This window comes from Emys orbicularis, chromosome 3 (genome assembly GCF_028017835.1).
Source record: "Emys orbicularis isolate rEmyOrb1 chromosome 3, rEmyOrb1.hap1, whole genome shotgun sequence".
Classification (NCBI taxonomy): domain Eukaryota; kingdom Metazoa; phylum Chordata; order Testudines; family Emydidae; genus Emys; species Emys orbicularis.
Genome location: NC_088685.1, coordinates 20,014,819 through 20,029,631, shown reverse-complemented (window position 1 = coordinate 20,029,631; position 14,813 = coordinate 20,014,819). Strand labels below are relative to the sequence as shown.

At 41.2% G+C, this 14,813-nt stretch overlaps 1 protein-coding gene across 1 annotated transcript in view; it reads right to left on the bottom strand.

Moving 5' to 3' along the window:
• ITSN2 (intersectin 2) overlaps positions 1–12,795 on the bottom strand; it is a 117,626-nt gene extending 104,831 nt beyond the window's left edge. Inside the window, exons 1-2 of the mRNA XM_065401027.1 lie at positions 12,740–12,795; positions 37–100 (exon numbers count right to left, since the gene is read on the bottom strand). Of these exons, the coding sequence (XP_065257099.1) occupies positions 37–67 (31 nt within the window). The 5' untranslated portion in view covers positions 68–100; positions 12,740–12,795. The remainder of the gene's footprint in view (positions 1–36; positions 101–12,739) is intronic.
• Positions 12,796–14,813: the final 2,018 nt, after the last annotated feature.

Here is a 14,813-nt window from a genome sequence, read left to right as displayed (position 1 = left end):
GACCCCACATAAATGAACCCAGACCAAGCTACTTACCATTCATGGCTGTGGGAAACTGAGCCATCATGGTCCTGAATGTGCTTTGCTAGCTCTTAGCCATCTGCAACATAAAAACATTGTCCCATTAATAATGCAACAAGGGCAGAACACAGCTTAGTGCTCCTGCCGAGCAGAGGGAATGTCTGTCCTCTTCAGCTCACACTTCCGGAAGCAAACAATGCAGGGCTTCAAGCTGCTACCGAACATACTGAATTTGCATTTGGAAGTAGGTGGGAGATTTCTGTAGGTGGGAGATTTTTATTTGGTATGCAGTGCAGTCTTGAACCTAGAATCACATTCTTAAAGGAAAACGGCATTCATTGTACTGTGTGTACTGCATAAGACACACACACACACTGGAACATATACTGTACAGAACAATCCTTCACTGGAAGGAGGATGGACTAGACAACCTAACAGATGTTATTCAGCCCGAACTTCCATGATTTACTTGAATATTTATCAAAATTAAAATTATAGTTGACATACTTGAAAATAATACTTCTGTTAATAAAAGAAAGAACAATATTGAAATTCAATAGTTCAAATATTGGATAAATAACTTTCCACAGAACTTACAAAAGCATGATTAGTGGAAATGACCCTGCATACTTCATTCTGTAAAATAACTAGCTCTAATCAAATCATGCAGCAGTCTATTTTCCAGCATATAAAACTGAATATTGTTATAAAGGCAATTATTTTTGTTATATTATCAAAAACAAAAAGTATCATCATCAGAGCGGTTCTTAATATAACATACTTTCAGAATAAGAAATGTTAAAATGCTGCCTGTCACATTTTGTTTTGCTAGTCTGGTCCCATTTCAAGAGTATTTAACATTTTATTTATTAGCTCTTTATATTTGCAAAACATTAACTAATTCTCAAAACATTCCTCAAACTTAGGCACTTTCCCCGTTTTACAGATAGGGAACACCCATAAAGAATTAAGACAACATACACACGGTATTGCTTCAGATAAAATCATTTCATTTTGACTACTGTTCACTAAGGAGCCACAAAAGCTTTAAATCTGGAAACAATTTTGTAGTAATGGTATGTGATGTGAAATTCTGCATAGCAAAGTGACAATTTTATTAGGTTAAAATATGAAAAAACACAATAAAAAAATTAAGAATGGGGCGGGGGAGGGGGAGGCAGGAAAGAATCTACTCACGAAACAGCACTAGCCAACAATAGCAGAATCCTGCAGTGCAATTACTCATCCCAGGGTTCAGATGCTTCTAATATTCTAATTTCTGTATCACATTTCAGATAACTATTATGCCCCCCCTTCAGTGATTAAATACCTGTTCAAATACATTTTCAAAAATATTAAAGGTACAGAAACATTTTTTTCTGTATGGTGTTGCTTATTCTGGCATATCTGATTGTTTTATTGGTTGCAAAAAACATGCAGTTGCTTCCAGAAGCATTCAAAAAATTTCCTTGAAGAGTATAGAGTATTTACTACACACTTATGCACTAAATGGAAAATGTTAGGAATCACTCTGTACCAGTACTCTACAGGTATATTCTATACACAATATTTATAATGTAGGCTATACAATGGGCTAATTTTAGATCAAGAATTTGCCTTCATTGGTTGGTTTGTGCATTGCATAGCCACATGTTGACTGTGATATATCATCCATCCCCAAATGAGTGAAAACCAAAGTTAACCCATTATATACTGCTTATATAACTGCCTAGTGAAGAAAGAATTACACAGTACAACTGTTTTTATATAACTCTCTTCACAGTAGTATCACAAGACCCTTTACATTTTTTTTTAATATAAAAATGGAAATGGATGGTGAATCCATTGATCTATCAAGTGTGATACCAGGGATCAATTGAAGAAAGAACAGAGGGAGGCAAAAGAAAGGCTGAAAACTTTTCCAAGAGGATGAGAAAATTAAAATGAATTTGTATATTTTTAGGTTGCCTCCAACGTCTCTTCCTATGTACTAAAAATGAAATAACAAAGGACAATTCCTCCCTATTTATAACTTTCCAGCTGAACATAAAGTTCTATAAAAGCTGTACTTTTAAGAACTGCCAGAAAAGAACTCTAGGCTGAAATACTGCAATAGGATGAGAATGAAGAACCCACCTGAAATCAATGGGGTAAAAGTCAATAGGGCTGTGCATGGACACCAGGGTTGATCTGTATGGATCTTATTGCAGGATTGGGGTATAAAATTTTAACTGATTAAACCCATACTCTTGAACTATTCATTTTGTTCTCTCCTTTGCAGATCACTTTTTATTTTTAAAATGGGGGGCGGGGAGGGGAATGCCTGACATTCCACCTACCCAATACTACCAAAAAATCTTTTTGGCTTGTTTTTTAACCTTAGGGTTATGAAGAACATCAAACTATAAAATAAATCCCTCAAACAACCCTTGAGAAAAAAGCCTAAACAAACAGCTAGGCCTTGGAAATGCTGCATAAGTCTAACAACCTCGGGCTTTTTGGAGAGGACGTGTGCCTGGGGAAAGCAAAAGCAATTTCCAAACTAGAGGGCCCTCCAGCCTCCATATACAAAAGTCAAGCTATTGTCAACTCAAGCACCCCACCTGTTCTCAACTGCCAGGTTAAAAACCATGAGGCGAGAGGCAGTCTCTAAGATCCCATCTAACTGCAGAAAGCTAGTGAGTTTTGCGTCCCCGTTACAACATGGTACTGCCAAACAAGGCTATAGCTGTGTGCATTACAAGACCATACCATGTTTCAGCCATGCCTCATACTATTGTATTGTATCTAGATCCTATCACACAGCAGCTTTCTGAAATGTAAGACCTAAAATGCACCAAATCTAAACCCTTAAGTGATAATCCAGGTAGGGAAGTGCTCCATGCCTGAAAGTCCTGAGTATGTGGGAGAAATTGCACCTCACACAGAAGCAACCAGACTTCAGAATGCAGACATGTAAAGGGATCCAGATAGAGTTCTTATGTCTCGGCATCAGCTCTTGGGCCCTATGCCACCTCTTGTGTAGCACAGTTCCATTAGAGCCAGGCTGCCAGAGTCTTACCAGCCATAAAGATTTCTGAACCCAAAAGCATGGGAGGGGGGAAGGGTCTCCCACAATATGAAAGGACAAGCCAGCAAACAGCTGTTTGGCGGCGCTTAGGACTTTCTGGGAGGGAGGGGGAGGAGTGGAGACGTGGCGCTTCCCCGCTTCTTCCCAGCGCTTCATGCTTAGGACTTTCTGGGAGGGAGGGAGAGGAGCGGAGACACGGCGCTTCCCCGCTCATCCCCCTCCCTCCCAGCGCTTCCCTGCCACCAAATAGCTGTTTGGCAATGCTTAGGACTTTCTGGGATGGAGGGGAAGGAGCGGAGAGGCGGCGCTTCCCCGCTCTGAGAGGGAGGGGGAAAGCGCTGGGAGGGAGGGGGAGGAGGCGGAGAAGAGGAACTTGTGCAATGCTCCTTTGTAAAGTCGCTGCTCTCCCACAGAATCTTACAAGCTGCAGACAGAGCAGGCAGCCAAACAGACGTTATAAGGGAGCATTGCACAACTTTAAACGAGCATGTTCCCTAATTGAGCAGCGATGTAACTTTGAAACAACGTTAAGCGGGAGGACGTTAAGTGAGGAGTTACTGTATTTATTTGCCTGTATTATTGCAGTGCCTAGAGGCGCCCAGTCCCCCTCATGAATTTGGGTGGGTAAAGGGGTAATTCAGTGCAGCCCAAATAGTTCTACTATCCCCACATTTCCAACCAGGCCACTCACCGACCCAAATTCCTCAGATACAAACCCCCACAAAACTGTTTCCATGGGACTGAGGGTAAGAAACATGCTTGCCACTAAGAAAGAACTCCGACTCTATGCAGTCACAGTGTCCCTAAGGTTTGGATATTACTCAGAAATCAAAGTGGATATTAGTTTATTTTCACAAATTCCAAGTATGGTAATCCATTAGTCACCATATAACTACATCCTAGCATCCTTCATAATGCAGTAGTTCCTCTTATTCTCAGTTGATGGTGCAATTTCAGTGAAAGATACTAGATCTACACTGGACTTTCTAGATTAGAAATGACTCTAGATAACTTTTAAATTACAACAAAACTTGGAAATTTCTAAAGAACATTTTACGTAACACCACAGAGGGACACACTGCTGTGTAATAAAGTATGCCAAACAAAGAAAAGAATCCCTAATCAGAAGAGATTATAATCAAGTAACAAGCAGGTTACAACAAACATAGAATAGAAAATTACCTTTACAACTGGAATATTCCACACAAAGTTGGATTTGCTTGAAGTGTTTTGGAAGAAGGAATTTTGTTTGGCGAACATTAACTGTTAAGGTGTTCCAAGCATAGGGCATAAAATATGAAGCTGGTAAAGGAGATGTCTTAACAAAAAGTCATCAGCAAAAAACAAATTAACGGTGTGGATCAAATGAGAGCCTAAACGCAAGCCAAGCAACAGGAACCAATTACATACACACAACGAAAGTATATGAAGTGATACGGTTAGTTTGCCTGCCAGTAGGTATAGTGACGGCATTTTTCACTAGCTTAACTATTCTTGGCTTATCCTTACAAGCAGACAGAGCTAGCTCAAAGAAAAACATTTAGGTTTAGTCTACACTACAAAGTTTTATTGACATAGCTAGGTCAGTTAGTAGTGTGGAAAAAAAAAAATCACACCTCTAGTCAACACTGCTATGCCAGCAATACCCCCAGTGTAGATGCAATTATGCCACCAGAAAAGTGGCATAGAGCTGGTTTAGCTATGCTGGCAGAAAAACCTCCTTCTGATGATATATGCCATTTCTATGCTAGAGGGCTGTGTTGGCATAGCTACACTAGTATGGCTATACCGGCAAAGTATTTGTAGAATAGACAAGCCCTTATTTGAAATCTCGGATTTTGTTGTTTTTCCCTATTCTATTGCCAGAATCTTTATTCTGAATCTTCTATTCTGGACATATCTCTTGGAAGCCTAACCATGTACAAAAATCTCCTTCTATTCTTTCTCACAAGCACAAATTAACACTGGAAAGCCCACCATAAAGCAAGAGAGATATCTGTCTTCCTGATAATGCAGCAAATACCATGGAGTACACTACAGCATTATTTTCTCTTCAGGATGCAACAGATCTGCTCTTCGACTTGTTGTTCCAACACTTGTCCAAGAAAAAGAGTTCAAAATATACAGTCTGTGGATCAAAGGAGCTTAGTGCAGTTAAGCAGAAAAAGATACAAGACACATGAGAAATATATAGAGGGTAGTCTTCTATGCCCAACATCTCAAAAGAATAATCTGAATATGCTGTTTATAAAATTCTTGAAGCATTTTTAGGGGAGGGGGGAGAATTATTTAAATCTGGATTCACATCTAAAGTTAGAAGAACTGATGCTAATTTTTTTAATACCAATATAAAATACACCATGTTCACATCAGTAGCTAGCTATAACTGTTATTGGCAGGTTTAGTACGGTTTAACTGACCAGCACAGGCAGGTATTTTTGTCTAAAAAGGAAGCTGTACATCACCCAGGAAGTAAGACTGTAGTGCTTTGCTTTTTAAAAGAACAACATATTTCTAACAGTCTACAGTTAAGAATCTCAATCCACAGTGTGATAGAGGCCTACTACCAAAACTGTTTTTAAATACAACTGTAAATTAGCATGACTGGGGTCTTAGTGTGACTAGGGAGCACATTTGCAGGTGTACATGCCTGAAGATATTAGGGTGCCTTAAGAAAAATAACTAAAAATCTTACATGTGAAAAGTAAAATACCCATAAAATACCTAACCTGCAGTATTATGATTTTATCTGCTTCTTAACAATTTTATTTTAATTTTCAGAGTCCTCTGGGTTATTCAGATGCAGAAGGGTGATGGAAACCATAGACAACACATTACTAGGGCACAATGGAGAAAACAGATGGGGCATTCAACTGGAATTTCTCCTTTCAACTTTAAACACCAAGTACCAGGTTATACAATATACTAACACTTAAACCATTAGAAACAACAGCAAATGTATATAAGGCTTTGTAATGGATTAGGTGCCACTTTATCTTGTACTGCAGTCTTAAGTACACTAAATGATACCTAACTTGTCCTTGGACCAAGAGCACACATCCAGTAGAATGGTAATCGTATGACCTTAATTCATAATTGGCTACACTAAATTATTTTTGTGTGTATGTGTTTTAAGTGAGGGGTAGTTTGTAATATCTTTATATAAATTATTTTAAATGATCACGATTCTTGGCTTTCAAAATATTGTGCTAAAGGCAGTGTATCAAAAAAATCAGAGGCAGTTTGTAATGTCATAATATGCTGATAGTCATAATGGGAAATGTTTTGCCCTGCAATAGTCATATTTTTAGAATTGATGGGGATGTTTCAGAAGAGAATGACACCCATCTCCTGTTGTCCACCACTATTACTTCACTTTGTAAGATTACAATATTGTTGAATCACTTAACTACATATAGATAACATGAGTCATGGTTAATGCCAAACACCTCATAAGTGTCATTTGCAGGTAAGTGGGTGGCAACATCAATAGAATTACAACTAACAACAAACACCTCATAAGCTTCATCGGCAGACAAGTGGGTGGCAAGAGCAACACCAATAGAATTACCAACTAACATATTTTAGCTACTACTTCTAACAGCTGAAATATTACTAAGATCCATACCAAAACACTACAAGCCAAGTTCACTGCTATTGTATGTAGGCCATTGTTTCATTTGCACCCACATACGCAGCAATGTTTTTGACCCTATTTAAAGCTGCACAAAATGAAAAGCTAATTTTCCAGTAAATGTTCTTTTTAATTTCGCCATTACACAATTCCAATGTGTTGTGCTGCTACTGTCACCACCTTGCTTCATTTGAATTCCATGTGGTATTCTGAAAAGCATGTACAAAGCTGTTCTCAGCTATTCACTAATAAACAAGTCTCATCTATTATTTCTTCATTCATCTACAGGAGACAGACAATTAACTTATACATGCTAAATTGTATTATTGCTGGGGATGGTTTTAGATATTTCTAAGTGATAAAAATACGAACTGTGTATATTTTTACAATATGTGAACCGGATACTATATTTATGATACATCTTTTATTGCACTCTCGGTCTGAACAACGCAGAGCTATTTATTGGTGGTCTCCTCACAGGCCTTTTAATCTTGTACAAACTGCTCACCCAACAGCACTAACAGAAAGATGTTACCATGTTTGCTTTCTAAATAACTATGAAATGTGAACTACAGCAAAACATGTATTTTTATAGAAAGAATCAAATATTCATAAAGAAATAAAATCAACAAATTTGTTTGTGTTTGAACACAAATAGTACACAGAGATAAAGTAACACAATAGAGGACATGGCATAAAAATGCACTGACTAACTTTTAACCCTCAGAGCTGAAGCATTAATAAAAATTAACATCCATACAGCACTTTTCATCTCCAAAGCGCTTTAACAAACATTGACAAACTAAGCCTCAAGACAATTCTCTATCCTAATTTTCCAGCTAAAAAAAATGACAACATATCTAAACCTTTACAGAAAAATACACCATAATGCACTATTTTACTCACTGAAAATGTTTCTGAATCCACTTTTTAACAGTGCACTTTATTGTTTTAGCAGTGAAACATTTGTTTTCAGAAAGATTAAAAGTCACTTCTCTCTCTTTCCAGTGCTATCTAACTAAACAAGCACTAAACAAGCACTTCCAATGCCCATTAAAATCAATAGAAGCCTTTCCACTGACTTCCATAAGCATTACTTTCAGTCCCATATCTCCGTGACACTGTTTACTTTTTAACATACATCACCTGAAGAATGAGCAGCTACAGAAAAACAGCAGCAGCAAATAACAGAGTATTATTATTATTAATCATTTGTAATACTGTAGCACTAGGGCCCTAGACGCAGACATACGAGATGTTGTAGAAACACAGAACAAAAAGATGGTCCCTGATCCAGGAGGGTTACAATCTAGATCAGGGCTGGGGAATCTACGGCCCGCGATCCAGATCCAGGCCACTGCTTAATTTCATCCAGCCCCCCGGCAAGTCTTGGTATCCCCCCCGCGGGGCTGGCGCCGCAAGTGCTGGCTCGCCCCACCATAGGCGGGAAGCCCCAAGCCTCGGCGCCCCCCGTCCCCCTGGCAGCTGAGTTGAACGTTTTATATTTCTCTCTCTAAAAAAACCCCCTAAATTAAGTTGCTTTTTACTTGTGTGTTGCCCATGACTGATTATTTCTGTGGGTTAATGGCCCGTGATAGAAGAAAGGTTCCCCACCCCTGATCTAGATGAATAAATGAAAGACATACATAGATAAGATGTTAGTAAATAAGATACTGAACATTTTTTAAAAAGAAAATTTGGATTGGACTGGCATTCAAGCAGTATCATATAGAAGACTGGGATTTATTACTTGAAATAGGTCCCTAAGTTCCATGCTTAGGGGGACTTAGGGAGAGATTTTCAAAGGTACTGAGGCACTCAAAGATGCCTAATAAGATTTTCAAAGCACCTGGGAAGGCTAGGTGCCTAATTCCCGTTGGGAAATCAATCTAGCTTTCAAAGCACAGCAAAAGCCGCATGCTCAGCCAAGGTGGAATAGGTCTGTTGCATCACCTGTCACAAGGCTGGGGCACAGGGAAAACCTGGTCTCCAAGAGCTTTCAAAAATACACTGGATGAGGCTAATGTTGAACGAAGTTGATAGTATGTGTTTACAGTTTTAAAAAATAGGTAACTACTGTTTCATTTTATAGCCAGAGGTTATCACAATACATAATCCAAACATTACTGCTTTATTGACAAATACATATACAACCTGAGAGGACCTTTGCATACTATATAAAATAAACTACAGTCATAAATAAAAAGGGTCAACTAATCAGTCATCTTCTTAGTAAGGTATTGGGGGCATTAAACCCCCAGCACCACTCAGCCACATAAAACAAGACAGTGTAAAACGTTAAAAAGGAGGAATAGGTCCTTCACATACTCGGCTGCTCAACATCATTAGAATTTTTCCAAAATAGTCTATGCTCATCACCACTTATTCCTTCTGAAACAGAAGGGCCATCATCTAGATTCTAGAAGCTATGGAGAAAGATGTTGTATGCTGAAGCTGAAAAGTGGTTAAAAGAAAGTTAAAAGAAATAATCTGAAAACAGAAAATGATTACAAATAGAAAATACTGAGGCTAAATAGAAACAAAAATAGAAAAAGCAAGATCTAAACAAATATCAGAAAAAAGTATTAAATGTTTCATAAAAGTAAAATAAATAACAGTTAAAATCAAAATGAAAAAAATTGAAATAGGAAGGAGTAAAAATACTTACAAGGGAAATAAGATAGGAATAACACTTCTAAAAAAATCAAGACACTTACGTATGGAGTGAAATGAAAAGTGGGGACTCGTTAGGAGTCAAATTATGTTTTTAAAAGTCTAATATTGTGCCCTTTCCCCATCCCATTTGCCCCTATCCTGCAAAGTGATCTAAATGAGAACATTCTTCAGCAAGATCAAGGCTCTTGTAAATTGTCAATTAAAGCGTGATCTCTCCAAGGCAGAGCCCATGCCCACGATTTGCAAGAGCAAATAATAATTCTAAATAAGTCAGTTTTGGGGTGTTCAACTTCAGTCCCCTTACTTAAAGGGGCCTAATTTTAAGAGGCTGGGTGCTCATTTCTGGTGTCACAAGCTGAACACCAAAAGTCACTAGAAACTTTTGACATCTTGGCCCTTATTTTTTTCCATTTGCCTGAATGGCACCTAGTATACTTTTGAGTGCTCAGTGAATGAATACATAAATAATAATGCAAGATAAATAGCTGAGTAAAAAATTATTATAGCAAACAGGACTAGAACTTCATATTCAGTAGTTTATATCTTACTATGAAAATAAACTTAATTCACATAATAGTAATATGACAGCACTATAAATAAATAATATTTGAAAACTAATCTAGGTATTTGCATAGGCCCCATTCGGGTAATATCCAAAACTCACAAAAGCCTTCTTATTAACCATGTTCAAAATCAATAACAGCCCTCTTCTACTTTGGTTTATTTGACCTTGCCCACATTGAGGGGAAAAAATCAGTTCCCATAATTCATCACTGGTGCACTCCTCTGTGGGTAGATTAGATTACATGGCGATAAACATTCATAAACCCTATCTACAGTAAGCGTCCACTTTTGCTATCACTAGAACCGATTATTTGTATTACTGTAGCACCTAGGAACCCTAATAAAGCATCAAGACCCCTTTGTCCTGGATGCAGTACAGCCAGAAAACAAAGAACACAGTCACTGTCCCAGAGAGGTTACAACCTAAGTGCCAGTCAGGATACGACAGGTGGACTAACCAGACAAACAGGGTGCAGGACTGTAGAAACAAAATGATCAGAGTTTACCAGAAAAATGGAAGCCTCAGCTTGCCACTTGCCTAACCAATGCCAGCTGGCAGTGTATATAAGCATTACAGCAGCACCAGTGAAGAATTAAGGGTCCAAATATTGCATGTGTAGATGCAGTCTTGGAGTCTGACTTGCATCTTGGGGCAGCAGTCATTCAAAAGTCTCTAGAGAGACAAGCATGATCTAGTGGTCTGAACACAGAAAAAAGAGCCAAGAACTCCTGAGTTTCAATCCCAGCTCTATCACTGACTCCCTGCATAGATTTAGCTAAATTATTCTTTGTGCCTCAATTTCCTCCTCTATAAAATGAGAGTGACACTTATGGCTTAACATAGGTTTTATGAAGACTGATTATTTGATGTTTGTAAAGGACTTTTTACATGAAGTGCTAAGTGTTATTAAAATTAAAATCTACTTTCAAATTTTGCAACGTGTGACTGGTGTCACACTCTAGTTGCAAATTCTAATCCAAATTATATTAGTGCCTAAAGGACACAACCAGGTCTCCTAGATGGCGGCCACATTTTATTTTCTGATAGAAAATTACAGTGCCAAAAAAAATGGACAAAAAAAAAAAAAAAGATACCATTTACCAAGGCATTAACCATGGAAGTTAGTTTTCATCAGCTCTTAATTTCTTCAAACTACTGGTTTTCACAATAGCTTAAGAAGCAAACCAATTATTATAATAATCTTCATTATTCCATTCTCTGAGATTCCCAGTATAGTCCATCTACCTAACCTTCCCAGTGAGCTTATAGATTGTAAGCTTTCCAAGCACAGATGTTCTGTATTTTGTCTCTTGTGGAGGCCTGAACCTGTTGTTGGTGCTTAATACCATTAATGTTAATCATTGCTACCATTTTCATTTCTTTAGACTACCACACATACACACAGATTATAGGGTTTACCAGCCACTCTTTACTACTGAAATTATGAAACCAGCTCCTAGGAACAGAAAATTAGTTCCCATAGAAACATGTAGAAGTGCTCTAGCATCAATAATTTTACTCCTCCATCTTCCAAATCAGAGAGAACATGTGTGGGGGAGATTTGTAAACAATCCTCACTCATTTCTGACAGCTTTTAAAATTTAAGGGTAAAACCAACAGAAGTTGAACCCAGCATCCATCAGCTGTGTTCAAGAGGACATAGGGATAAAATGCTGCATTACCCCAAGAGCTTTGATGGTTACAAAAAAATCACTTTCATAAAAGAGAAAAGTGCATATAAAACTTTACTGTTTTAAAAAAGGAAAAACTTGTAATGCAAAAGAAATGTCTGCTCAGCCTAATAAAAGCCACAAACCTGAAACATTTCCCCATCCGCTGCCCATTCTGTTGCCAAAGTTCTATTTCAGTTATTGTGGTTTTAAACTTTCGTGCTGCACCCGGCTGCACACTGTGATGTGAGCTAAATAAAATGAACAAAGAGAGAGATTTTCTCCTTTGCTATACTGTGCAAGAGGTGCTTACACTGGAGAAGATCGAATCCTAGTCCCATTCCCCAGAGAAAATTTAAAAGAAGGGGGGAGGGAATCTCTCTCTCCTAGTCTTGTTAGGGATCCAAGCTAACAAATGAACTAGACTACAGAGACCAGATCAGATATGGGACTGATGGGCTGGATCATATTGGGGCTCCCCATCCTCAAGCAACCTCCTGCCCCTTAAATCCTTCACAAGCCCCCTCCAGCCCTTCCTCACCAAACACCTCAAATCCCAGTCGTGTGTTCCCCAGGCCATTCCCCACTTCCCAAAGGTCACTGCTCACAACAGCCCCCAAACCACTCCCTCGAGTCCCTCTCCAGCCCCCCCAACCAAGGGCACCCCCTACCTGCTCCCTCCCCATCCCCCTCAACTAAGAACCCCCTACTGCTCCCTCCCTTGGCTCCCCCACCCCCGAAGCAAGGTCACACCCTACCTGCTCTCTCCCCAGATCCCCCCAACCTGCTCCCTCCCCGGACCCCCAACACAGTCATGGCCCTGCTCCCCAGATCGTGCCTCCCCAGACCCCCACAGGAACACTCCTCTAGCCCAGGGACCCCCACCCTCCTCACCAGACCCCGCCACCCACTCAGCCTGCCCCGGCGCGGGGCTGCCCAGCCTCGTCCCCCGCCGCGCTCCTCCCGCGGGGGCCAGGGCTCCGCTCACCCAGCCGGCGGGCAGCCGCCTCTGTTCCCTCGGACCCCCCCGGCTCCAACCCACAGGCCGAGGCCGGGCAGCAGCGCGGAAGCCGCCAGGCCACCCCTGGGCCTGCGGACGGTACCTGTTGCTCTGCTCCGGGCTGGCCCCTTCCCTCCGCCTCCTCCTCCTGCTGCGGCGCAGCGGCGGCGGCGTCAGCCCGACAACATGGCGGCGGACGGGGCGAGCTGCGGCAGGAGGGGGAGGGAACAGGAGCTGCCCGCAGACACGGGCCAATGTGGGTGCGGGGCCAGGTCCGAGACACGAGCCCGCAGGGCCCCGGGGGGGGGCCGCACCGAGGCCCCGGATATTAGCCAGCGGGGTCCCTGGGACCAGTGTTTAGCATCCCGGGTGCTGGGCCAGCTCTGAAACACAGGCCAACAGCACCTCTGAGGGTGGGACCAAAGCATATGGCCTAACCGCACCCTAGGGTGCAGGTCCCAGGCTTAAGACATGGGCTAACAGCACCCATGAGGGTAGGACTAAGGTTAACAGGGCCCCTCGGTGCCAAGCCAAGATACATGACCCAAGAACTTCTCAGTGCCAATTGGCAGAGGGCACTGGGGTTTTACAGGGATCCCCTGAGTAGGAAATATTCATAATTCACCAAGGGGTGGCATGGGAGGTCCCTACCGAGAATCAGTAGCTCACTGGTCATCATAATCATAATAAGTACGGATAATATTTAAGGAGTTATGTATCTATACTGAAAATGATTTTTTTAAGGGATTTAAGGCAGGTCACGAGAAGGGGACATACCTTGGGCATGTTCTTTTCAGAGAGGAGGTAGCAGAGGCTCGTCTCTGTCTGGTCATGTGTGTATTGTGCACTCTGTGTTTTGCAATGGATGTCTATTTGCAGAGTAAGCCAGATACCAGGTATAAGATTGCAAAATCTACAAGAGAGAAAATCTACAGGAAAAAACAATCTGCGTGGGTGTGTCCTGTTCATGACTAAAATCAAAGGATTAGTATGGTATATCAGGTAATGCAGGGAAACACATAGACTCTTCCATCAAAGGGGTAAGCCAACAGTGTGACTTGTCTCGTGAATGAAAAATCAAAGCCAAGGGTGGCTGTAAAATGCCAGAAGGACTTTGGATGAGTATTGCTCTATAAGGCTACATCTACACTACACTGAAGCTTTGAGATCGATCCACCGGCAGTCGATTTAGTGGGTCTAGCAGCAGGACCACTCTCCTGTCGACCCCTGTACTAGGCTACCCCCAACGAGAAGAGTAAGTTAAGTCGACGGGAGAGTTTCTTCCGTTGAGCCCCCGCAGTGTAGACCCCGCGATAACTCGACCTAAGGTACGTCGACTCCAGTTACGTTATTCACGTAGCTGAAGTTGCATAGCGTAGGTCAACTTACCGCAGTAGTGTAGACATAGCCTAAGACATAAAAGTATCTAGTTAAATAAGTCTAGGTTCTAGAATGTGTGTTATGATTTTATTTGATATGTAACCATCTGCTTCTAATAATTCTTGCTCTTACTAGACTCTCAATCCTTTGTTAAATAAACTTATGTTTCTTTTTACTATTATCTTATATAAGCACTGTGTGTTAAATGGAGCCGTTACCTAAGGTGTAACTAGTAAGCTGGGGTGTACTGTTCCTTTGGGAGCAGTGAATACTGTGAGTGTCCAGTGGAGTAGGGACTGGACACTTCATGGAGATGCTCAGAGGGTGGAGAGAGAGAATGAGTGTGTGTGTGTGTGTGTGTGTATCTGTCTATTGCTAACCTGTAAAGAGACAGTGGGAGCTGCATAGGCCTAGAGGAGTTGTGTTGCCCGTTGCCGGTGGAGTTGGGGAGCTGACCCCAGCAAGCACAAACACACTAAAGGTAGGTGGTAATGAGATGCATTACAGCCCTGGGTACCCCCCAGAAAGCATCACATTGTATACAGGCTAACAGTGCCCCAGGTTTGGTGCCAAGCCATAGTGGCTAACAGGGACCTGAGGTGCGGAGCTAAGGCACAGAGGCTAATAATGCCCCTGGGTGTAGGACCAATGCCCGAGGCTTGGGCTAACTGATCTAGGATGCAGGACCAAGGCATTCAGGCTAACAGTGACCTGGGACATGAGGCTGAGGTTCAAGACTCTGGCCAAAAGGGCCCTGGTGTGTGGAGCCAAGGCCCAAGATGCTGACCCAGAGGCCT